The sequence below is a fragment of the Falco cherrug genome, chromosome 9, assembly GCF_023634085.1.
Source record: "Falco cherrug isolate bFalChe1 chromosome 9, bFalChe1.pri, whole genome shotgun sequence".
NCBI classification, from domain to species: domain Eukaryota; kingdom Metazoa; phylum Chordata; class Aves; order Falconiformes; family Falconidae; genus Falco; species Falco cherrug.
This window is the reverse complement of record NC_073705.1, coordinates 8,334,397-8,361,517: the sequence shown is the minus strand read 5'-3', so window position 1 is coordinate 8,361,517 and position 27,121 is coordinate 8,334,397. Positions and strand designations below refer to the sequence as shown.

Sequence of the window (27,121 nt, the reverse complement as noted above, 5' to 3'; positions counted from 1 at the left end):
TGCAGATGATGGTGGTGTATGCATGCTATGAAAAGTGCTTTCTTCTTTATGATCTGTGTTATAGTACATTAGATGAAAAAGACCTTATTCAAAGCTGTAGACTCCTGAACATCTTTATAAGAAACTGCTTAAAGTTACATATATAGTCTGTTTACTGAAAGGAAAGCTAGGAAAATGCTCTCTATCTTTCTGCAGCCTTCTGAAAAAGTCCTTCATTTTCTTTCCAAATATTTTGACCTTTGGTTTGGTTTTTTTTTCCTTCTTCCCTCAGGCAATGTGGCTTTGTAAACATTTGGATGCCATACGTGTCTCTCAGGAGACTTTGTTATTCAAGGAAATATTGGCACTGACAAAGGAAGCAAAGGCATATAAAGAAAGAAAACAGGTGTGTAAGAGGTTGTAATAATAGTAGTTCTCATTTCACAGTAAAGGAATTATGTGGCGTTCCCATGATTTCCACTGCTCTGAGTTGAGTAGATCAGAGCAAATATTTTTATATCTGTGGTGGTTTGTACATTGGTTTGTGTATCTGTAGGTACAGGGTCTTTCAGAGAAGAAGGGTAACCTCTGCTAGATAGAAGACATGAGCAAAGATAAGAATGTGTCGGGGCGTAGAACAGGGGCAGGAGAGGAAGACAATGTAAAGTAATGGAGGTCTTGAAAACATTAACCTTAGACATGAGCAACAGAATTGAGACAAGTCCAGGTAAGCACAGTACAATTTAAAGAATGTTTCATTATGTCATGAAACAAAGCGTCTTCTATTTCAGCATGTTTGATAACCTCAATAAAATAAGCACTAGTCTCCGAGGTCTCCTTTGGTACAAAATGCTCTGGAAAATATGTACACAAAGAACTTTTTTTGATCTGACAGTGCTACTTAGTTGTGCATACTTGATTTCTCTGTAGCATGACACAAATAACTTACTTGGTGCATTAACTCAAAAGGAGTATGACAATCCAGTCAGTTACTGAAAACCTGGAAGCTCTCAAGCTGAGGCAATAGCAGCTGACTCGGGAGATCATTCAGTTCTTGGGTTGTGTGCTCTACCCAACTCAAAGTACCTGGTTTGCTCCAAGCAGGTTTTCAAGTCCATTCATGCATCATTGTGGGCCTCCTAACTAATGTTCAAAGCAGTTGGTCTGAAGAACATTCTTTCCAGATGCCATGACTCACAGGATTAGTTGATCAGCAATGTAATTGTCTTGTTATTGAAGGCTAGTGACAAGTAGATCAGAAAAATATGTTGAAAAAAATATCCCAAATACACAGAAGCATCTCTGCTTCTGATTCCTCCCCTTTTAGCTGATTCCTTTCTTCAGATGTCCTGTTCCATGAGTAATAGAATGAAAGAAGTCTGTCTAGCAAGTCAACTAGTTTGAGTTTATCTTTTCTCCCTCATCACCTATTTTCATAAAAATTAAAGCAATTTCATATCTGTGAGAATTCTAAACTACTGCTAAATTTGATTAGAACTGGCCAACAGATTTATAACTTGCTGAGATGGTAGATGGTGTGATACATAGATTATTTTTTTTTCTGTAGAAAATCAGGCTGAAAATAGGGTAGTGTTTATTACACTGCATTAGTGAATGCAGTTTGGAGATGCCTTGAGTAATATACTTAAAGATCTGAGAGGAAAGAGTTCGTTGTTCTCACTGAACTTACTGGCAAAAGGGTTTGCTTTTGGTTGGGATGATATGAAATGATTCTTATTCAGAATATGTACTTAGAAATCTTCTAATTATTAAAGATTGTTTTGCTAGGTTCATAAATTTCAACTTGGAGGGGGAGAATTTAAAACAAAAATTCCCTTTGGTTTAATTACTGTAATTATTAACATATTTCAGACTATACAGATGCACTTTCAAGGGTGTCCTTTTGGGTTTATTTGATTTAAAAAGATGGATGGTATGGAAGATGAAAGTCAAAAATGTCAAGGCTAATCAGGTAGTAAGGAACACCCAGAGAACAGAATGTGGTGGTGGTTTAGTACTCTGCAGTTTGCCTTTGTTTTTGAGATGTTAGATCCTAGAAGAAGTTTTCACTAAATCATTTCTTTTGTTCTTTTATATGAGCTTGATTCTTCACATGTTATGCCTAAAACTAGGAGGGAGCTCCTTACTTCCTCTAAATCAATGTAAGCTTTACAATGACTTAAAACGTAGCCAAATTGTCATCTCCAGAGCTGTATTTTCCCCTACTGAGTCACGTCTGCTGACTAAATCTACTGTTGCTGTAACTGACCCCTGATTCTGCTGAAGCAAGTGGTTAACTTGACTCCTCTAGCATACATAACATCCATTAGCACTAATAGGGTTTGAGTGTCTATTCAGGAACAGAACAATAGCTGTTTATACTATCTTTGATGCAACCAGGGCATTAAAAAGTTGTAGTCCTGGCCAAAGCAATTTAATAAATGGAAAGAGGAAAAGCAGGAACTAAGACTGTTTTGAAAGTCTGGTGTGAAGATCATATAACGCTGTTTAATGTTGTTAGAGGAACATTTCATGCATATAAGTTACTGTGGCTAAATTAACCCCAGAGCCAAAGGTCATTCATTTTTAGGTCAGTAGGCCAGTGTTACTAGATCTGGGCAAACACTGCAAAAAGGTCTGCAAATGTTTGTTCACATATTTTACTTATCTTTAGCCAAGCTTTCATCTCTTTTGTGTTTGCTCCCAGTGAATATTAAAGCATTTTGAGTTTTTCTGGCACAAGAATTCATGGAAAGCATATTTTAAATACGTGATTATTCTCTAAAGCTCAATTTTTCAAGTTGGACATCCGATCATTCACTAACGCACACCTGGCCACTTACTAATGAGCACAGCTCAGGTAGTGAATTTTAAATATTGACTGTTCAAAGCAAAATGTGATCATTCTGCATGTAAAATTATTTTAAAAACAAAGTCAAATTTTTTGAATATTCAATACATTTGAAGAACCACGAGCTATCAATAAATATTCCATGAACAGAAAAAGAGGCTACATTTTTGGATAAATCATTGCAAATTATTCCCCCATCTCTAGTTATTATAATGTTAATGGGAAGCACCTTCAGGTTTTTCCTATAGTGAAGTTTAATGATGAGCTATCGCATGTTTCACTTTTCCTGTTAACTGGATAATAAAAGAAGTTGAAACAACTGTGGTAATTGTGGGCTTGTGGGATGGGTGTGTTCTTAATGCTATACTAAATTGCAGTTAAGGTGTTTGCATACTGCTTAATGACTGAAAACTACTCTAGAGTTGCATCATATCCCTGTGCTTTTTAAGAAGAAATATAATAAAGGAAAACCCAAGGCATCCTTATCTATGCATGGTCAGCATTCTAATCTATTCCAGGACATGCCACTATGAAGGAACAAATAGGAACTGTTCCAGTCTTGTGTACACATAAAAAAGGCCAGCCTTTCATGTGCATTTATCAGAACAAGCTACATCTAAACATGAATGATTCTCAGAATACTAAACTCTGTTTCTTCAGCTTGACTGCGTTTCTCTCCAAGGTGCAAACTTGGAGAACCCAGAGGTTTTTAGCTGTAGCTGTTTTCAGAACAAATATATCCAAACCTTGCAATAAAAATGTCCAGTGAAAGTGCTCCTTCCCTCCCCCCCAAAAAAGAGTAGCAGTTTTATGAAAAGATCATTCACATTTAACTCTGAGTAGATCAGGCATGTAAGTTGATGTATGATGTCCCTGAAATAACATGGAATATTTAAAATTAATAATGAGTGAGTACCGTTTTTCATCAGTATGGGAATAGTGATTAAACCAGTGTGCACAGAAAAGTGGTGTGAACATAAACAAAATACCATAGCAGCAGGTCTTTCCGTTAACTAAACGGAATGTTGGGACAGACTCAGCGTGTCTTAGATAAGATATGGTTCTGCAGTTATCAAGTAGAAATGTGTCATAGTCCATTATTGCAATTCCTGGGAGGTACAGTCCCATCTACCAGGCTCATGATATATTTATGTGAGTGTTTATGAGAGAAATTGTAAATGTGCTACCTGATATGTATCAGATTTAATGATTTCTAGTTGAATAATGAGGCATTCTGCAAGCAACCTATTGAAAATGATTTTGTAGGCCACTGCTCAGTAGGAGGAAAACTGACCAGGAAATGAGACTGGAATGGAGCCACAGAGAGCAGAAGGAACTAAAACACTGAAATACCTGCATGTGTGTCCTTGACAGTTTTTTGTGCAATAAACCCTGCTCAAAAGAGAGGACTAAGAATACCACTGCACTGAAAGAAGTTAGTATAATTTTGGTTTAAATTGGTTTGGCAAGGCTTAGCAGAGTAGACCCCCAGCAGTTGCTAGTCTGTCTTGACATGACACATCAAAGAAGTAAGCAAGACGCTAGCTGTTTTTGATAGCAGCTTGATGCACCTTTGGAAGGTGACAGACTCAAAGCCACAGACCCAGGCTCCAGCAGTGAGAGGCTGCAGGAGGCTTTGACGCAGCACCCTAAGGGACCTGATGACTTTCAAGAAACACAGCAATTTCTTTCCCTTTTTTACCTGCTTGAATGTTGCCTTACGAATGGCTGATATTAGGAAAGGCACTGAGGACTGGGGACAGCAGAGATAAATGAAACAAGAAAACCCACTACCTGACTGGGCCACCTTGTCTGTTCCACAGTCAGATGACGACTGGTCTCTCTTCTGTATTCTGCAGTGCTTTCTCCACTCTTTGAAGTGACTTGTGTGATAGTGTTTCCACCACTCTTGGTCACATAGTTTCATGATTTAATGAAGAAGATTGTTATGAAATCTTTCTGCATAGTCAGCCACATTTTCATTTTATTTCTCTACATCCTTTTGTACAACATAAGCCTACAGAAATACTCTTTTTTTAGGATTATGCTCTTCAGACTGTTTGGTTAGAAAAAAAGAGATGGGAACCCACAATATATGGAACCGCATGGAACAAAATGTCAACCTCACATTGTTAGGTGAAAGATAATTTTTTGACTCAGGAAGTAGAGAATCTGACTGCAGATTTTTTTCTGACTTTTATTTTGCCAATAACAATAAAATGAATGAGACCGAGACAAGGCATTTGGTCAAATGATTAACAGCAGTTCTGCCTGACATGGCCAAAGGTTTAGACTTTTATCAAGTTAAACTGGCTAACAGAGTTTGTTTAACCAAGTTCAGCATAGATTGAAGGCCTAAATTAACAAGGTAGTGAAGAAAATTCTTACAAGAAGGAAAGAAGGGTATTGTTAGTTTCTTCTCAGGAAATCTAATACAATGATGGAAGAAATATTGGGCGGAGGGGGAAGCTAAATCTGTAGAGGAACTCTGTTCTTCTGTTAGATAGCCAATACTGTCTTACAAAACATCTCTAGACATGGGTAAAGTAAAAAAAAGAAACAGCACTTCTGAAAATACTGGCACATGCAGTTTCAATCCATTTCACAGTCCTGAGTTTAAATATGAACTAACTTTAAAACTAACTTTAACCATAAGATGTATGTTAAATAAACTAGATGTATTTTAAATAAACTTTCTGGTTCATGAAAGAGTGACAGTTGCTTGAAATTGTGAAACAAACCTCCCGAATATCAGACTGTTGTTACTTGCTGTGTGTCTGAGATTCTGCTTGTCTCACACGATACCTGTGAAGATCACTAAAGCTGAGCCAGCTGACCTATGAAGCAGTAGTGGGTCAGACACTCGTGGTAAGAAGGACTATTGTGAATGTGGTGTTCTTACGGATCCCTTTGCGGGTTTGGTGTCCAGTGTGTGTGTTAGCGTGCCAGACTTGGCCCTGCTTCCATGTTAGTGTGCAAAAAGCATGGATGTAGGCTTTCTGTTCAGCTTACCTTTAATACTGATTTTTGTGCCCTTATTAGCTCTCTGATATATTATGTTAATGACTTGGGAGTTGCACAGATTTATTTATTTATTTTTAAGATGACATCTCACTTCACCTTTAACCGGAATACGCCTGCATGGTAAAATTCCTTTTGAACTCAATTGTGAATATTCAGCCTTTTTTTGTTCTTTCTTTAGAAAATTCCCAATGCGCTTTGGGCCAATCTGATCCAGGAACGTCTGTCAAACGTGGACTGCATCAAACAAGTAAGAATTGCTCCACAGAGGGCTGGTGGATAAGCACTTACACAACTCGTGCATAGTAGTTAGTATTCTGAGTCCTGAGCAGAGGAGGGAATGGGGGCAAATCATTGGGGGCTCTGGAGTGGATTGCTTTCTTGAACATCAGCAGAGGGAGTTTGGAGCTTTATTAACAGGATAAAGGGGAGGATGAGAGTATGCATATGCTAATATTCAAGCACAGGGATGATCAAAGGCTGAACAAGCGTAGCTTTGTTGATTGCCTGGGGCAACTGGCAGAGATACAGTGGACAAAACAGATAAACAGAAAATATATAGAAATCAATATGTTAAGATTTTAATTCTTATTGTGGAAAGGGGGAAAAATAGTCTAATATAACTCATGTCAATTTTCTTTATTTCTCATTGTGTCTTTTATTTCTTCTTGTGTTAGGAAAAAAATGCATTTGAATATACTCTCTTCTAAGTAATAATTAATATGTTCACTGTTAGTTTACACAAATAGGCAACTGAATAGGTTTAGCTGTATTCACAGATGTGTGTCTTTCCCCCCTGTGCCCCTATGTGTTTAGCCTTAGTGTGAGTAGAGACCTTTAACACAGAACCAAAAGATAACTTAACTAGATTAATATTGGTTGAAATTAATGTCAGGGCTCAAGGAAAGCAAAATCTCTTTTACATGTTTGTTTTAGAATCACAGATGTTATGGTTTATTGAGTCCATAATCAGCCCAGTATAAGGGATTATTTATAGGAGACATACTGATGTAATGGATAAACCCCTGCTTTTAAACAGTGCCAAAATACAGACTACATTACTTGATGGACTTCTTGAGAGGAAAATGTCCAGTACAAAGTAGTTGTTGCATTCATGAAGGACTAAACACCTTTTTTTAGATAAATAGTACATGTTTTCAGAACAGTCACTCTGTCACACTCACACCTTTGCGTCAGGGGATAACTAGTACTTCCTAACCTCACAGAAATATTGCAAAGCTCATAGTTTCGTTAAAATCTGTTGCTTCTCAACATCATCATCATCTGTCTCGTTGGTTGAATAAAGCAGGGCTGGTAATTAACATTTCATTGAAGTGTGACAATTGCTTCCTAGTATTAGGCACTGAAAGAAACTGGAAATGCTAAAAACCTTATGTCTTGTACTTCTTTCTCTGTGATTTTTGATGTAATCTGTGATGATCTGCAGACTGGATCCTTCCATTGATATAAGACAGTCATCTTAGGGGCTGGGCCTTAGCCTTGTAGTTTTTGAGATGATAATTCTGTAGTGCAGAGGTGTCTGTAGGCACAGAGAAACATCAACAAAACTAGCAAGAAGAGTTGAAAAGATTTTCTGCCCCTGATTGAAGGTTTTGGTCTTTAGAACTGGGATATTGTGAATGATTGCCAAAGAAGTCTTCATGTGCTTCAGTGCAAAGTCAACTATCCTAGCTTAAGCCATTGCTGGAAGTGACTTTTGATGGACCTGCCTTGTGTAAGCTAGATCAGATGGTCAGTTCCAGTGTATGAACTGTGGAAAGGATAACTTGATCAGGATGGTAATGAATAGCTGGAGATGTGATCTCTTAAATTGTTCCTGCCTGAGAGGTTTGCCAGAGGACGTATGTCTGTGTCATATTTCTGTAGGGAGCATATAGTTGTAGCAAAATAGGTAGTATGCTGGTCTGTTTAAGCAGTAGCTTAGAACTAGCAATAGCAAAACTTTGACCTATTCCATTGCCTAATTCACTGGTTGCATGAGAATTTAATTTAGAATACTATCTGCTGGTGTTTAATATTACTGAGAAAAGTCATTAAGCTAAACCAAACCTTTCCTTGCCCAGCTAATCTTGTTCTTTTACCAGGTCAGAAAAGAGTGCATGAGTACCCTTATTTGCATGACAGTGCCCTTACTTGTATTGGGAAGTATCTTGCTATAAAAGTCCTTCCTCTTTCATCAGTAGAGAAAGCTCTGAAGGAATAAAAATTTATGTGGGTGGTTTTTGAACATTTCGTTGCATTTTTAGCTATATCCAGGTTTAACATAAGACTCACTATAACAAAACTTTGGGATGTGTTATTGGTTCCCATACATATTTACTCATGACAGGCTAGGACTTTTCCTCCTTCAAGGAAATGTGAGCAATTGTTTCTATGAAGGGAAATTCATTAAACAGAAACATAGCTCATCTCTAAGTTATTCTTGATTTATACCAGACATGAATCCTATTGACATTCATGGGGTTGAATTTCTGCAACTTTGGAGTAACATAGTGATAAGCTGAACCCTGCACTTTTAAACTACACCAGTATTTGCTTATGTGGGGAGTTGTCAAAGTGTTAGGATTTTGAAATGTACCTGCAACCCTGAACTGCAAAGTGTGGATTTTTCTCATGCCCCGTCCTGCCTTCTTTCTACTTACTATGAACTAATAAAATCTACTTTGCCATGCAGATAAGACACAGGTTTTAGGCAAAATGCACACTGCTGTTGGTTCAAGCTCTTATTTTCTTCCTCAACCAAGCTGTTGTTTCTCTGTGAGTTCCCTTCCTACACTGATACATATGGTCAAGGCCTGGGAAGGCTGTGAAGAATTTTCTCATTCTTTATGTATATGGACATAACCCCCTCCCCTTCTTTTCCAATTGGACCATTTTTGGTGTGGTTTAGGATCCCACGTTTCTTGCTCCATTCTTCATCATCTGGGAAATTGAAGCAATTATTTTTGCATCCTTAGAAAGAAAGGAGTAAAGAGATTGGCAGAAAACCTAAGGGTTATCAGTTTTTCTCTACAAAACACTGTGCATCTTACACCATAATTGATTTATTAATTTTTAATTTGCAAAGTAGAATTAAACTTTTGCATTGCTAGACACTGTGCTTGAATTGTGTGGGTCTGTCTGGTTTCTCTTTAAGGTCTTTTTAGCTGAAGTATTTTATTTTGTTTTAACTCAGAATAGTTATTTGGTACGACAGAGCAAGTATCTGGTAGTGTTTAATTTATTTGTTTATCTGTACTAAATTCACACAGGCCTTAGGTCTTTCAATCGACAGGAGAACCTGTTTAAAAACACGCATGTGTTGTACCATCTTGTTCATTTTTGTGGCATTTTGAATTAAAGACTGTAGCTGAGATACGCTTGAGAAACCAATATTGTCAGCTCTGGATATACTAGCAAATGAGCAGCAAAAGAAGACTATGAATGTCAACATTTTTTATGTAAGCAGTGCAAAGAGATATCATGGATATACAGGCAGTGAGGTGATTGTATGATTTACTACCTTGTCCTTGTGGCAAGATGTGGAACATCTATCTCAAGTGAAACTTCTCCTCTAGTGAGTATGTTTAAAATATCTTTAAACCTGTAGAAATGAAAGTAACTTAGATGACAAACCCAAGAGAAAACCTGCTCTTCTGACTGCTAGGCTTTAGGCTGGTTTCAGACCCCAAACACAGGCCCCTTCAGCTTAACACTAACAGATTCTCTGGTTGTGCTACTAGGTCGTTAACAGGTAGGATAGGGAAGATGCCAAAGTACCCTGGCATTTTCAGTATTTTTGGTTAAATATTTTCTCACATGATCTCTCAAAGGTAATAGTTGCTGGGGGCAATCTGTCCTCTCATGCTATCTGGAGGAGAGCTGTTGGATGGCAGTAGTTGCTGTAAACTAGCAAGTAGGTGAACAACTCTTCAGTTTAGGGTTTTATAACAGAAGCTCTAAAACCTCTCCAACATGCTTATTTTTTCACATAAATCTCTCTGCCTGATTAAAACAAGGTATGTTTCCAATAGCTAATTTTTCCAGTGTTTGTTGTGATATTGTTAAAGGGAGTTTTACTAACCATCAGTGTGTAAGTGAAATCTGTTGCTCTCCAAAGGCTGCATCCACTCTGCGCTTTTTTTGCCCCGTGCTTTCTATAATTGTTGGCATGGTTCTAGTTCTCCTTTTACTAGCAAGGGAAGGATCTCTCAGTGACTGTTATGTTAAGTATTAAGTCACATAATCTCTGAGTAAGGTGACAAGATGGTTAAAATGCCAACAGCTGCATAGTGTCCTGCCTACATTTTATGTTCCTGTTACCACCAACAATACTGAATCAGTGCTGGATGTCTTACAGAACTAGGGGGAAAATCAACCCTTTATAAAGCTTCCCTGACATTCAGCAGGAATGGAGTGGATGTTACTGGTCTAGTTAAGGTTTCAGCTATTTTTAGGAAAAAAACATAATTGACTTTTCAAAGTCATGATGGTTATTAAAAATCTTTGAATTATTAGACAGTAATTCATAGTCACTAAAACTTCCTCAGATTATATAACTCTTTTCCATTTGAAAGGGCATCTGTGCATTTTAATTGCAATATTTTCCTTGCGTGATTGGAAATAGAATTAATACTGTGGGGTTTTTACATCATTGAAGAGATTTATGCCATTTCTTTCAAAACATGACTCAGCATTTTTTTACTGAAAATGTTAATAGATTAGGAGCAGTATGTTGGACCATAGTACCACCAGCTGTTTGTTTTATTTCTCCTTGTGGTGTCATTGGCTTGACATTAATTGTACAGCTTTCATCCCACTGACAGTAGGAATACAGAAATTTTTGTGCCATTGTTTTGACACTCACAGGTTTATAGATGTCACAGGCATTCTCTAAGGAGAGCATTTTTATTGATCAACAGCTCTGCTGAGACTCTGTGTTACGTGTTCTTCTAATACAAATGCAGTTAGGACTGCAAAAGATCAGACAGGTAGGTCTTCCAGCATACGCAGAAAACTTATTGCAAGCATAATGTTAGAACCTGGGACTTGTGAAGCTGATATGAAGACTTTTCATCTTACAGGGTTAGTACATGTTGGCTGTGGCACCTCTGACTGCTGGTGGTGTGGAGGGAATTTATAGAATTGGAGAAGGCTAGTGAAGAGATTGCTGCATGATGAATTTGTGAGAGAGCAAGCTGAGCAACCTTACTGATACCTTAGGACCATTTAGAAATTAAGCTTAGGCCAGTGATTGACAGAAGAAGTGGCAGGATTACTTTTGATTGGTATTAAACGGTTCAGAATGGTAGTGGCTACCTTGGAAAAGGAAGGTGAAGAGACCCGTGGCTATTGGTTCTTTTTGGTTTTACCTTGGCAGGTAAAGATCATCATGTTGTTTCTCTAAAACTCCATGCAAGGATAGTGAAGTTATGTAGATTTATCTGGAGAGAGAATCTGCCTATTCACTATCTTTTTTGTTATCCAAGAAGAATGTGACTTTTTTTTAGTAGCTTTGCAGCTTACTCAACCTACAAAAATAATGTGGGAAATAAAAGGTTTCTGTCTAATGGGAAGTTTGGTAAAGTTTGAGCTTCTTCCATCATCCGTACTGCTAATGTTGATGGATTGCAGAAGCCTCATTGACAGTATTTTCTACTGCACTCTCCTCAGTCTGCTGTTTTCTGAAAATCACAGAAATTTTAGATCCATACTAGCAAAGTTATTACTGATACTGGTTTTTTTTCTGTTATTGTATGTCCCCATTCATCAGATGGGAGTGAAAGGCATTAATACTTTCTAAAAAATACTGAATGATGATGCTTCCTGAAGGCAGCAGTGTTTATGACCTTTGATCTTTATGCTTGTGGCTGAGATTTTTCAGATATGCCATGTAAGTCAGCATTATTTCTTTGCACTATCTCTTTTCATTATTTTCAGGCAGTGTCAATTTTGGATTTTTTAATTTAAAAAAAATATTGAGGATGTGCAGGTCAAATAGAAAGAGAGAACTTGAATACCCAAGTCATTATTATTGGGGTGGAAAGTGTGAAAATATGTAGGCTTGGTATTATAGCTGAGAGTAGTGCCAGCAAAGGAGTGAGATTTCCATTTGGGAACGACCTTGAGCATTTCCTTTTCTCCAGATTCCCTAAATCCAGAGAGGAAAGTGATGGCTTTGCAAGTACTTCCTTGTTGCTGATTTTCAGCATGGCATGGGTCTCCAAGGAGCACTTCACCTGGCATTAAGGCAACAGCAGAATGCTATATTTACAGCAGTCTTGCAGTCTTGTGTGGGAATGGTTGAGGTTTCCAGCTGAAAGAGAGGAAACAGTGACCACAGAGTAAAGGCACTGTGGAATTACTCACTTTTAGCCTTTGTTCCACCCTTGATGTGATAAGGTGCAATCCATGCATGGATGTAAGGTTACTGCTATCAAGAACAAAAAATAGATGGCTTCTTAAAGAAACAAATTTACCATGTGAAGTTACTAATTACACTTTAATGATAGGCAGAAGGGCAAAAAAGACCAGTGTTTGCATAAAGCATGATAGGCATATTTTAAGTCAGGTCTTGCTCTGCTGTGTCTTGCTTCCTCTTGCTTCGTTCCCAAGCCACACTCCCTTTTTACTCTTTTTTTTCTTTTCTTTTTTTTTTTTTTTTTATCTGTGACATCTGCTTGGAGCTTGTCCCTCCTGTGATACCATACTACTTGCAGCTGTTCAGACCTCCAGCTCTGAGCTGTGCATGGGGTGCCCTGAGCATACGGCCTTTTTGATGTGTGATAAAACAGAACCAAGCCACTGGGGGTATGGAGAGGGAATGCAGCAGAATATCAATAAACCTGTTCTGAACAAAGCTGCAGCTCTGTGGTGGAATAGACATTTCACTGAAGTGTCAAGTAGATGGATAATGTATTCTAATTAGGGACTGACTGATACCCTGGAACTCTGAGACCTTTGGAAATAAGATCCAAAATGCTAACTATTTTTGTAGTGTGTGTTTATTTTGCATTTGTTTAATGCCTTAAAATGTATTTGTTGCAGGAAGCTATATACTGAGCTATGTTTTCTTGCAAAAACTTTCAGCTGTAAAATTGCTTATTGCCTGTTTTAAGGACCTTTGAAATTTGTATATAAACCTCTTGAAGTGTGCTATACATTGTTAAAATACAATACTGTGTTTACTGCCTGTTGCTCAGCATGTGATTTTGAGCAATAAGCTGTAGTGACATCAGAAGCAATGGTTTTGAGGGGTGGGGGGGTTTTGTTTGTTTTGGTTTAGTTTTCAAAAGTATTGCACTTGGAGTGGAGAAAATGAGCCAGATCTTGTGTAATTGTGTAAATTGGCATAGATTCATTGGCTTCAGACCTCTGATGCTATTTCTCCCCAGAAGAGGAGCTGGGCCTATATATATGTTGTACAGGCACAATACATTCAGAACTAGTGCTGAAGTTCCTAGCATATGGTAAAAATATTGTGCAGCCTTGCCTCCTGCGAGTCCCAAGGGACAAATCAGTTTCTCCACACCTGTGTGACCTTAGGCAGTGGTTCATTGTAATTTGATAGAGCAAACACTGGGAGTGGCAAAAATGGCTTGCAGTTACTAGAGTCTCTTATTTTCTACAGATATCAGCAGGATGACATGTTTCTGAAACCGGGCTAATTAAGGAATTTTAAATATTCTACTCTATTTTCTTGTATAATTGGAATGTCCCAATTTCCTCCTACAGAAGTAATGGAGATATGTTTTCCTGAAATATTTCTAAAACCTTTGGACCCCATACTGACAGAGCTTCAGATTTATGTGGGAGATGATAATGATTGCTAGCTAATGCAATATTAAAATATTTTCTTTATTTCAGTACAAAGATGGTTTCCAGATTTATTGTAGTACCACCAAGTTATTTTGAGGTATAGGATATAGTGACAAGCATATGTGTGGTTAAGCAACTAACAGATAAATTAGGGAAAGTTCAGAAGATTCAGACTTGAGACTGGGAAGTGGATTAGATTTCACATACTGCATCACACAGAAACTGACTGAGGCTGTAGCTGTCCTATGGTATTTCACAGATCTGTAAATGTTTTTTTAAAGATGCTCAATCCAACACTTAGCTGGCTATAACAAGGACTTAAGGGAGCAAAAGGCTCTTTTTTCTTTTTTCTTTCTTTTGCTCTGTTGCTTCATTAGCTTTGGGAATGCTGGTTCCATTACTGTGAGTTTTCCTGTATAATTTAAGAAAATAATGAAAGCGTGCATATTTTCCTCAGTGTTCTTGGCATTAAATCTGTCTTTAGATTTGTTTAGCCTCTTTTTTATACACAGTGTGGGCTGGTATCCTTTTGAATATTTCAAAACTGTAGAAATTGTTTTGGGTTGTTTTTATTCAAGATAGAAGTTTCTTTTTTTCTTTTTAAGATTGAAACATGAAAAAAAAATCATTGCAACAATACGTAAGTTCCCATCTCTCTGTGGCAGTGGTATTAGTGCATGCCATTTCAGAAAAATATCAGTGCTTCATGTTTGCGTTCTTCTCTCACAAGCATCCATAATAAATACCGTGCTGTTGTGGGATCCAAATGAGGTAATTTTAGTGCAAATAGCACTGATATTTAGTGCTAACTTTTGGGTTTTTTTCTCTTCTAGGATCAATAACTGTTTCATGTTTTGGTTCAATAGGGATGGATTTTGGAAGGCTTCCCTGAAAATCAGGAACAGGCATGGATGCTGCAATCATCTGGCATCATTCCTAGGCATGCTGGTAAGCAGTACAAGGTTTATGTGTGATTGCATCCAGTAGGAAAGACTGGAAGTGTTTATCCCCCCAAATCCTCAATAAATTCAATACCAATACTGAAGACACTGGAGTCACCAGACAGCAGAATATTTCAGTATGGTTCAGATTCACTCAAAAACCTGTGAGACTTTAAACCCTGTCTTTCACACAAGACCCCTTTTCTTACACGTTAGAGTTCTGTAAATTCAAGACCACTCCAGCAAGTGTCTCTGAGCAGCTATTGGTAGCTTTGTTTCTGTCCTAGGAGTGGGTCCAAGTTTTCTCTGACTTCCATCTCTAGAAATCAGCCTTTATCCTCAGACCAAAACAATTCTTTGTGTACTAAATACAAATTCATCCTTCTATTGAATTGGAGAATGCCAACCTAGCAAACTTTATTCCACCAAGTGAAGTGGAAACATTGTGACTTTAAGCTTGACCTTTCAGAGTATGGGTGGATTTGAGAGGAATGTGTGTTTACTGGCAGTGCTGATAGACAAGACAGTGACAGTTGCCCTTGCCATCTTAGAAGCCAGTTGTCCCAAATGAATGTAGTTAGAGGACCTACTTAGAATGTAAGAAATTATTACAACGGTGTGGAATACAGTGTGAAATGATAAATGTAGAGCTTGCTAGTGGATAGCGAACTGAATGTTAGCGAACTTGATGAATTGTCACTTTGGATTTGATCTGGATGAGATTTGACTGTTAATGAAGAATTCAGAATCACTGCAATAGAGTTAGGCAAAAATGTTTAATGTCTAGTACTTGCATGTATTTTTAATATAGCTAATAACATCTGAAGTTGAGTTTTGCTCACAATTATATCTGTGCAACCAAGACCTGAATGAGAATCTTAAAATTCAGTCTGTCTACTTAATGAAAAAGAAGATTGAGAGGAGATTTACAGTGTGTGAGTACCTTAATAGGGAGAAAAGTATTTGAAAGAGCTATTTGATACAGAGAAGAAAGTCATAAGAGGAACTTGTTTGAAACCTGTAATCAAATGCACTGAAAATAGTAATTAAATGACAGTGTTTAACTGTGAGGATGATTAGCCAAAAGGAACCTAGGGAACTGAGAGATTCCCATCTTTTGATGCTCTCTAGTCAAGTTTGAACACTCTTCTGTGCGATTATTAAAAAGTTTCACTGCTCTCACTACCAAAGTACCTGAGTTAAAAGTAATTGTTTGTGGTATAGAAGAGAATCGGTCCTGAATGATCTGTGGGCACTTCTGTCCTAGGCTCCAGGTACAGTGTTAAGTGAGGGGGAACCCTGTTAATTGGTGTGGATGATGGGGACAACTAGTACTTATGGGTACTGGACTGTATTAACATGTATTTTATCCCTCTATACTGTTTAGGAGGTGGAACAAAATTCTGAAATTCTGTTTAGAAGCAGCATAAAGTACTTGCAGGTAGAATATTCGGAAAGGAGAATGAGGCAAATGTGCTTGAAATACTTAACTAACAAGAGCTACACAAGTAACTAACAAGAGCTACACTTTTTTTCTTCTTCTTTTTTTTTTTTTTTGTGCTTAGTTGTGCTTTATGCTCCAGACACTGTGCTGGTAGAGAGGAACAGTGGGAAAAGGCTTGATCCCTTCACAGAAGGTGCAGTATGTGTTTGTTTCTAATTTCCACTAGAAACTGGAGTGTTGCCTGGTGTCAAGAAACACTGTAAAAACAGTGGGATCAAAATTTAGATGGTATCCCTTTAAGCTATATAAATTTATTTATATGAAATAAATCTAAACTGCTTGGGAAAAGTATTTGTTGACATTGCATTATTTTTTGTGCCAATGAAGTATGGGAAAATGTAAAGCTCAGTATTGGGCCTGCAAACAGTAGACTATGGCAGTACAGAATATTTGAAGGTTGGATCTCTTCACATGAGCTTAAATTTTGCTATGCATCTTTGCTAGATCCTGGGTTTTTTTCTGAGATGCAGATATACTTTTTAGGTATCTTCCATTAAATGACTGTCAAATAGACTTAGCTCTGTATTGTCTGTTGAGTATCATTACCAGTCATCCATCATGAAATAAAATCCTGACATTGCTCATGAAAAAAATCACGTTGGAAGTTTTAGGATTGGAATTAGAGGGAACATTCTTAACTAAAATGGCTTTTACTTGCTATAAAGGAGATTTGCTTATCAAAGGTCTTGCTTAAGGTTCAGTCTAAGAATTCGGAGAGCTATCCCCAGGTCCTGGTTCTTACTCATCCTGCTGTCCTGGCTACACGGGTGGCCAGTTACCTTGGCCACTTCCTAACTGTGCATCTGCAGAGTAATAGTCAGCTGTCAGTACAAGTAGCAAGGGACATGCACAAGTTATTGCTTGTGCCACAATATAAAGATTAAAGACCTTGATTTTGTTTAGGAAACTTTTTGGAGCTGAGCAAGACCTATTAAGTCATCCTCTTAGTTCCTAATCAGTGTCTAACTTCTAGAGGTGTACCATACAACCTTTGACTGGCCAAGTGATCCCCTGGTACAGCAACGTTTGGTGAAACCAGAAGATCTATCTGAACAGGAGATGTCAAAGAAACTGCTGGAATATCACAGAAACTTTCCTGAGGTTTTCCAGACCTACCAAAAAGTTTTGAAATCAATCAATGCAGACCAACCGTCTATGGATGTCCTCTCACAAGGTAAATATGTACCTTTGTGGCAAATCTGATAGTTGATAAACCCTTATTTGAAAGGTATGTCCTAGCCGTTAGAGATGGTTTGTAGGATTAGGATTAGTCAACACAGATGGCTCCCAGCTGAGCTGTGTTCTCTCTAGTATAGTGTTTGAGCTGTTCCTGGTAATTATTTTACAGGACTAGAGTAAGTGCAGATAACTGGAAAGTCTTAGTTCCACAGTCCTGCCAAGGAACAGCTGACTCAGTAGAGCAAATGTCACGGTTATTTCTGCAAGAGTCTCTTCTAAAAGGCTGCATTGTGGCTCAATTGTTAATCTCCCAAAGGGCTAGTACCTTCCACAAGTCTGATAACAAGAAGTAGGAGTAGTTCAAAGCTGGTAACATTTCATTATTTAAAAGCTGTTTGTCCTCATAGCTTTTCTGTTCAACAATTCTTGTTTGCCTTTGCCTGATTGTAATGCAATCTGACTTCTAATGTTGATTCTTCAAGAAGAGAATAAGGAAACTGCCAGAAAGACCAATTGATAATGTACTTTGTAGCTGTCAGTCTGTAGATGATCTGTTATATCCCAGTAATTTTGCATCTCAGAAAGGTCTTTTTTTAATAACAAGTGCTGCACTTTTAAGATAAACAAGTAGGAAGTTTATATTCTGAATTTACACATTAATTACCTCTAAATTACTTAATTAAATTTAAAAGTTCATATCATCATTCATAAAGAATTCATGCCTTGAATTGTAAATAAAAATGTGAGAGCCTGAATATTAATTATTATTAATTAATAATGTAGTGAGATAAATTGAAAACTGGAATGAAAAAATTCTCTCTAGATCTTTTTTCTGCAGTGCATCAAGCAGCCAGATATTTATTTTTTTTAAGAATAATTAGATGTGGAGACTGTCTAGGGGATCATTACTCCTAATTAACTTGGTTATTTACTGCAAATTAAGCATCATTTGTAAGCAGGGTGCTTTGCCTGTAATGTTTGTGCTTTTCAATACACTGGGCTATGGAAAATGTTCAGAATAACTAGAGCACTCCTTGGGTAGCTGATACTTGGTTTTTAGGAAGCTATGCAGCAAACACACTATTTTCTATTACTATTTTTCAGGGGTTTTGTTAAGTACTTTTATTGTTACAGATAGAGTTAAAAAAGAAAGAGGAGATTTCTCACCAATATTAGTATTACTGTGGAATGTTTCATACAATTATAAAAATCTGTAAAATTTTAAACTTTAATGCGATTACTGCTAATGTATACTAGGATACGTGACATCAAATACAATTGTACAGCGCAGTAACCCAGTACAGCTTGTGGCACCAGAGAAAGGGAGATACACAATCCCATGTGGTTGCAGTATGAGTTAGTTCCTCAGCATTTTAGGTCCACTATCTAGAAGTAGCAGGGCTGGAGTTTGTTGGAGATGCTTGTTATTGCAAAAAGATTTTATAATGATACCAAAGTGTGTAGCAGAGGGTCCTCAGAAAAAATTGTTAGTTAGTATACAGCAACGTGTTAACAGTGGTAGTTAAAATACTGAGCCTTATGATGTTCTCCAGCAATCCTTTGTGTTTGGATTTTTTTTTAATATGGGCTTATGATTCATACAAACATTACAAGTCTAAGCCTGTCCTATTTGTTAGACTAAAATACTGTTTTATTACAAGGACTCTTTAGAGTGTTATATTTGAACCGAAGATGTCTGGGCTAACACTTAATTGTATCTATTGCAATTACAGAGGAAATCAAAGCCTGTGTAGGTGTGCCCATGCTGCTTTAATCATGGGTAACCACAGCAGTCAGGTTTCAGTGGCGTGAACTTTAGCAATGGCATTTGAATAATGAACCCTGGAAAGCTTGCATAGCTTGTGCTGAAGCTTCAGCTGCTCTCCTCACTAGTTACTGTTAGCCATAAAAGGGGTATGGGGAGTAAGAGTCTTTGGCTATATTCAAATGCTATCCTAATCTTCCCTCACTGCTAAGCTGTGCCTTCTTTTAGCTTCTTGGTGATCTGTCAGGTTCTTTTTTGATTTTGTAACAAAGTTCAGATCTCTGTGATACAGCAATGTTGATGATGCTTCATGTGTCCTGTGGTCTTTCCAAAGCTTTTATAATCTGTAGATTGACCCAAATGTAGTTTTTCCTGCACGGTTCAAAGTGTAGAAGAATGATGTCCAGCAAACAGAGTGAAATTGGATAGAGAAGCTCCCATATCCTTTATACGTTATGCAAAAATAATGGATAAAAGAATAAAATCATACTCGGTTAAGTGTTGTTCGTGCTGTATTGTGATGTAACATCCTATGCTACAAGTCTATAATATTGTAATTAGGAGTCTGTTAATCACACACACACAACTGGATAAATGACATGTTAATTTAGCATCCTGAGGTTTTATGCTTAAATATTTGTTCACAAACTGCAGAAAGTATTAAATGTAATTATATCCCTCTAATTTGCATGGTAAAATTGTACCTATCAAGCAAAAATTACTTCTGTTAAAAACAACATGGTAAAAGAGCAATTATTAATTGAATCTGCTCTTTAAAATGCTTTTGACATCTACATCTACTGATGAAAGAAATTATAGGAATGTGATAATAGTAAGATTTCTAAAGTGCCTCTCAGTGCAAGTTGCTGACATGACAGTTTTATCAGTCCTGATTTTGGATGGAGTATCTGGATGTTTCGGTGATAAAATAAATAATCAGCATTATAACCTTCTTAAAATAAAGACAGAAGTTAATCAGTACTTATATTTAAAAAAAACCAACAACAACCAAACATGTAAACTGTATTTCTTGCCTTTCTCTCCTATTCTAGTCCTTACGTATGTCCAAACACGGCACCGATCAGCTGCCCCCTTTACACCACGGGTTCTGTTTTGTGGACCCCCAGGCAGTGGGAAGAGCCTGCAGGCAGCACTAATAGCTCAGAAATACGGTGTTGTCAACAGTAAGTTCTCAGTAAATATGCACTTTGCTGAATTCCCTCTTTCTCTCTTTTTGATCATTTATCTTTTGCTGTCTGTCTTTCTTACTTGCTCATAAAATTTCTCTGTTTCTCCATTGCTATGGATGTCAAATTTTTGAGGGAAGTGAAGAGTATTTCAATGAAGAAATATAAACCAATAGAGCATATATTCTGTGACAAACCAGTTCTAACATTTTTTCAGTCATCATTTTTTATACTCTTTGCATCACTATTTTTCCATGTGTTAGATTCCTGTAGTGCACTGAATTCCTCTGTGGATCAGTGGATCATGAGTAATGTCTTTGCACTTTCAGCTGCCTGACCAAAATTGGGGTACTTTTAAAATAGATTTTACTCTGAACTTTAATGAAGACTCAGGTTCTGTGCATCTGAAGTAATGTATTAGAAAAGGAAGTAATTGTTTAAAAGTGTGCTCTCTTTTCTCTTGTAAAAGAGGCCCAGAAAATTCTGTATGAGACTTGTTCATGGTTAGCATGCTAATGTTATAAAGTCCTATAACATGAGTACACAGCTTGGTGATAAGATCAATGCAATATGTGTCCATGTTCTATAATGTCTTCTAATAGTGGAGTAGCCACAAATTACTTCAAACAAATGTCTCATATCTGTAAAATTTGCTGATTAGTCATATCTTCTTTGTGAAGTAAAATGGAAGTTTATTTCATTAGTATTCTTTCAATGTATATCAAATAAAAAAATCAGTTAAGTAGGAAATGATTTTTTTATCTTCAGGAGATTCTTTAATTAGTAGAACTTACTCTGTTGTCCATAGTGATGTGCCAGTTTGCTAGTGTCTTCCCTGAACTCCTGGTGAAGTCAAAAGATTTCATTGACCCTGGATTTGGCTTTACATGTGAAGAATAACCTCAAGATCTGAGTGGTATTGTTTTCAATTACAGGATCAGTAGATCTGCTCAGAAAAGAAATCAATTATTTCAAGTTCAACCTTGAACCTTCAGAAAAAAACCATATGTTTTCCATATAATTGGTCCAAGTAATGGCTAGGTCGTAGGTTTGTGCAGTTCGTTAGAGGTACAGAAACGGCTATAAAACTGTCTACCTATCAGTTTGGGCTTCTAGGTTTAGTATTATTGTATTTTAAATCTTTTTATTGTTATTTTAGTGTTTTAAAAACCCCTGTGAATATGACTCAAATGATATCCAGTGAAATTAAAAAAGATAAACTTAAATTATTTAAAAATCTATGTTACAATACTGATAAGTACAAATAAAATTGATAGAATCATTATGCTATCAGTTATTTTAATAGCACTGTTTTATCGATTCATATTGAAAACATTTGTAGATTATTCAAAGCTGTATTTTTAATAATTGTTTAATTGGCTTAATGAAAAATAAAATGCATATTTGAATGTGTTAATGAAAAATTAACTTGTTTTCATGTTTCTGAATTATTTTTTTAACTTTATTTCTAAACCTGCAAGTTTGATAGTGTTTTCATCTAGGTCAAAATTTACATATTTTTTTTTAAAGTAACTACTATATGAGAGAGTTGCAGCTCTTTTTACTAAATACCTTTATCCATATGTTGAATTTTAAGTATACTGTAAACCAAATACTTGAAGAATTAAGTATTTAAAACAGAGTCAGAAGACTGTAATTTTTCAGAATAGTATTCAGCATATACTTAATTTCCAGTTAGGTCCTTGGGATTGAAGCACAGGCTTAAAAATTTAGACCTGTGTTTAAACAGTCGCATGAATTAGATTGAAATTATATATATATGTATCAGTTGTCTTAAGTTGGGGTCTGTGCACTGAGTTTGTTACGGTTTTACACCATTTATTGTGAATATGAATTTGCTTCTCCAGGGCAACTAGTGCCTGTTGAAATTTGTGTTCATTCCTTGTCACTTAAACATTAAGCTTCATCAGCTTTGTCCAAGAGATGTTCCTGTGCAGTGTTCTTACTCTTGTTTGCCAAACAGTGTGATTAACAGGGATAATGCAGATGAAAGAGCTTTCTTCTTTTTTTGTTAAAGTCAGTGCAGCTGTAGATATTGGTGCTATTGATTTCAGAAAAGGTGGAATCAACTTATGATTATTAATTGAAAGGTCATGCAGTAACGTACAGAGTGACTTTTATCTAATACTTACCAAAACTGAGTTGAAACTAGGACTTGTGATGTTGTGTAACCTCTCTATGTCTTAGCTCCCTCTCTGTAAAATAAGGGTCAGGACTGTGGTATCTACAGGCATGGGGCAGTAAGACTCATTAATATTGGTCAGAAAGTGCTATCCAAGCCCAAAGTAGCAGTATTTCATGTACAGCTGTCCTGACTAATACTTTAAATCTGCATCTCCTGGTGTTCTGTGTATTTGAAGTCAATGATAATATTGCATTAGCGCAGTTTTTTAAGTATAATTCTTACATGATCATTAAATGATCTAGGGAGTCACTTCCTTGAACTGTGGATTATCCTGCACCTCCAACAGTGCAGTTCAGATGCTGTTCAGCAGGTGTAACTTTATTCAGTAATTATAAGTTTATAAAAAGTGAAAACTGCTAGCAATCCCTTGAGTTATTATTTCAGAAACATATTTGATTAATATCTTTCCTTCTGTCTCTGTTTTTAATATGTTCTTTACCAAATGTATTCTTTTTTATTCAGTATTCTCCTGTGCTCGGTCTCTTTCGCTTTTTGCTCTGCTTGGCCAAAAAAAAAAAATAATAATATACTAACAACAAACCCAAAAAACCTACAACTTTTATTTTATTCAGTGACCTTATTCCAGTATGCAGCTTCTGGGTTTTTTTTTTTCTTTTCTTTTCTTTGTTGCTTCCTTTTTAAAATTTAACCTTGTGTCTTTTTTGTTCTTCCTTCCTGTTAGTTTGCTGTGGGCAACTGCTAAAGGAGGCTGTTGCAGAGAAGACAAAACTTGGAGAACTCGTTAAGCCTTATATTGACAATGGATACCCAGGTAGGACATGTTGTTGTCTCATTACACTGTAGTTACAAATTTGTGGCAAAAAATAAATTGTGAGTGATTTTTTCTTGGTCATATTCTAATCTGAGTTACATCAGAGTAATCTGGAAGTTGATTAATTCCATTCATTACATATGATTTGTAGCGCTGCATAACAGAAGTTAGATTTCAAAGCTCTTCAATATCTTCCAAGCAAATAGTTCACTGTTCCAGTGACATTCCAATTTCTTGTACACATTCCAAAATTTGAATTCCATATTTTTATCTCTATAGATGTATAATTTTAAAATGTTATTTTTATAAATTTTTTACTACACTTAAAAACTTTTATTTTTAAAACTTAAAAAACTTTTAATACACTTAAAAACTGTTACTTACAACACAGTATGGTGTTTCATTTGTATTTCAAGTGGATTTCCATAAAGACTCTGCTTTTCTATGTGGATTTTGACTTTTAGAACGCTACTGTAGATTCCTCTACTTTCATGCAAATATTTTAAAATTAAAGTTTCTTTGCACTTCATTTCTATCAGCACTTTTGGGTTAGGAGAGGACTGCCATAAAGAATATCTAAGCATGCTTTGCTTTTGGAAAGCTCTGCAGTGATTTCGTATAAATTATAAATACTATAAGTTCCTTAGAGCAGCAGCTTAAACTTACATGTTTGTTAGTGATCTTGCACAAGGACAGCTCCTGTATGTGGTGGGTATTAAAAATCAGAAAAGATCTGTGGTTCCAAAGGATAAGTTGTGTTTCAGTAGGGTGGAAGAATGTTTATTTTGCCAAATCACAGTGGTCTGGAAGAGGAATTTTCAGTCCTGTTTCTGGCAACAGGCCAAATGGTTATATACAAATATAAGGAGACAATCTTGCTGAAGATTGAGAAATCTCGGTTAAGCTTCAGTATTAATGGAATTTTGAGCAAACCCCCCCAGAGCAAAGAGAAATCTTCATTGTCTTTTATTTTTGGCAAGGAAAATAATTTGGTGAGGTGGAAAGCTTGAAAGTCCTGGGTTTTGCACAATAGCTTAATTCTTAGACTGAATTACACAGATCTGAGACATGAGCCTATAAAATTAACTGAGGTTCCCTTGATACCATACCAAAAGATTCACTACTTTTCTAAGCATTTAAAAAAAGACCTTTGGCAGCCTGCAGCTTTGGGTATTCTATCCCTCTGTCAGTCACTTTATCAAGCCACAAGGCAATACATTTTAACTCTAAACTTCATCTGTAGTGGATGGATTGCATTTACTTATAATGCAGTAACTTGGCTTGTTCAATGCATCAATTTTCCGTGGCAACCACTCTATTGCTGGGACTAGGAGTTTATGTGGGAACCACTAGAATGGAAAACATGAATCTCTACAGCCTGAAAGAAGGAAGCTGGGTCCTCTGTAATGCAGGCACAGAGATCTAGGAAAGGATTTTCTGATTTGGAGGTATTGCTAATCAGAATGGCCTTTTCACTCAAAGGCAAGAGATCTTAGCCTATGTGAATTACAATGCACCCTGGATCTTCACATATGGGAGTAACTTCGTGTGTATAGTCTGATTGACCTGAATGTGACTACTTGTGTATCCAGTCTAACTCACACATGGAGATCATTTTAAGCTCTGGGTTTGTGTCTTTTTCATGGTATCCATCAATGTCAGAACCTTATGTGCGTACTCTAATTTCACTTTTTTCTCATCTCTGTGAAGTAAAGGACAGCCTCACTCTCTAAATTTCAGTTATGGCTGAGATGGGAGTCTGGATGATCTATTTGTTCAAAGATAGGTCCTTTAAAAGCTTTCCTTACTAAAGTGCTCTTTGTATATTTTATAAACTTCATCTTAACCATTAAAGTTCCTTAAAGGAGATACCAAAAGCATTCCCAATAGAGTAAAATAATTGCACAGATTGTAATTTTTAGCCAGTCCTAAAAATATGCACATCCTTAGTCCAGGGGAGCTGCTTTCATTTCAGGAAAATGACATTGAAGTTGTAATTCCTTTCTTCCTCCAAATTAGAAATTATTTCAGATTTAGATTAATTTTTTAATATAGCATGCAAGGATAAAGCTGTACAATGCTCCTGAAAGTTAATGGGAATCATAACCATGTTGTGCTGAAAATTTCTCCCTTAGTTTTTCCTGTATGCACATATATTTTATTTTGTGGGACATATAACGGAATTAAGGGCTGAATAAAAATAAATATTATATAGCAATACCAGAAATAATAAGTTCTGTCATTTTGCTAATCCTCCTCTCCCAGGAATAACAAAGAATGAATTTACATTAGTAAACACTAACAAGAATTCATTATGGCCCTCGCAAGAGGCTTGGAGAAAATGAAATAATATAGTGTACTGAAGGGGAAAGATGGGCAAAGAATCCTTGCTGTCTTGCTACAGAGTTACAACCAGGTTAATACAGAGGAAAGATTCTCACACTATTGACTATATTCAGTTTCAAGAAAATGAAATTTGAAAAGAGTTAGTTTAGTCAATAGCAGACAGTGTTATAACTGGAAAAGCAATTAGAACTTCAAAATTTTCATTGCATTTCTAGTTATTTACCAAGTAAGCTTAGTTGCTCCTTTGGGAGAGGAATCATGCAAGTGATAACATCACAGAATACTCTGGAACTAAAGACAGACCATGAGAAATGTTGTACTCAAATCATTACTACTCAAAATGAAACTAGTGCCATAAAATCTTGAGGATGTGCCTCATATATTCTTAAAATGCTTGCCCTGGGGATTGATCTCAGTGTGGTTTCCCTTCTTGTGGACACAACTGATTGCATACAATTAGTCATTTAAGCTTGCCAACGGGTTATGTTGTGGTGTCATAAAAATGCTCAAAAACTAGTTTACTCAAAAAACAGCTTATTTAAAGCTACCTTGTTACTGAGTTATTGAGGCTGTCCACTGGTCTGTTCTAGTTCTGGTTGACTCACTCAGATCTCTTCTTGGGTTTAGGATTCACAAACATTCTTTATATTGTTTTTTCCTGTACTGCAGCTTCATGTATACAACATGTATTTCAAGAACAGCCCAGACAATTCTATTATTCACCCCAGAAGGCAACTCAGTGCATTCCCATTTTCTGTATTTTTTACATCTCCTGCTTTATCAAACTTCTCAGTTTTGTATATGGTGATTTATTTTGCTTAATTAAGGTAGCATAGATATTTTGAAGCCCATTAATGTTTTAATTCCCAGGACATTCTAGTCTACAGTTGGTACACACTAGATATTGAAAAATGCATTTTCAGTGAAAAGTCAAGCAACTCAACTGCATTCTGTCTGTCATAAACATAGACTTGTTCTTTGGACAACCAGTCTGAAATGCAGAGACTTTTCCTTTAGGATATTGTGGTTTTTGCTGAATACTGGGTAATTATTGCTGACTATACTCTGGGCAGAAAATTACCAGCATTGAAGTCTGAGACCAGTCTTCTGGTCACTAACTCCAGTTAGTTTAAATCTGGGTCAATAAGCACACGCCGTTTGCTTGGGCAGCATAGGAGACCTTCCATTTGGAGTAAGTGGTGAGCATAGTGGCCAGAACCTTTCCACAAGCAGCAAGACAACTCAGATAAATTAATTCATTCGGTGTGATTCCTTCTGGAATGTTGTGAAGAGACTGTTCTGTAGACTGTTCCTCCGCTTCCAGTAATTCAGGCTACGGACAAATGATGCATATGTAGATAGCCTGTTCATAGACCCCACAGGCTTTGTGAAGACCTTTATGCAAAATTTGTGTCTCTGGGTTGCTGTAATTCTGAAGCGGTCTAGACTGCCTTCTGGACCTGTCTCATTGCAAACATGGGCATGCGTTAATTTGAAGTTACATCTGGAGGATCTATGTGCACCATTTTAAAGGTGTCTGTCAGAATTTGAT

The 27,121-nt window shown here is 36.7% G+C and overlaps 1 protein-coding gene across 1 annotated transcript in view; it reads left to right on the top strand.

Moving 5' to 3' along the window:
* Window positions 1–27,121, top strand: part of AK8 (adenylate kinase 8) — a 72,748-nt gene that overhangs the window by 7,357 nt on the left and 38,270 nt on the right. Inside the window, exons 4-10 of the mRNA XM_055719833.1 lie at window positions 272–385; window positions 6,033–6,101; window positions 14,536–14,617; window positions 16,176–16,247; window positions 17,088–17,288; window positions 20,111–20,242; window positions 23,134–23,223. Of these exons, the coding sequence (XP_055575808.1) occupies window positions 272–385; window positions 6,033–6,101; window positions 14,536–14,617; window positions 16,176–16,247; window positions 17,088–17,288; window positions 20,111–20,242; window positions 23,134–23,223 (760 nt within the window). The remainder of the gene's footprint in view (window positions 1–271; window positions 386–6,032; window positions 6,102–14,535; window positions 14,618–16,175; window positions 16,248–17,087; window positions 17,289–20,110; window positions 20,243–23,133; window positions 23,224–27,121) is intronic.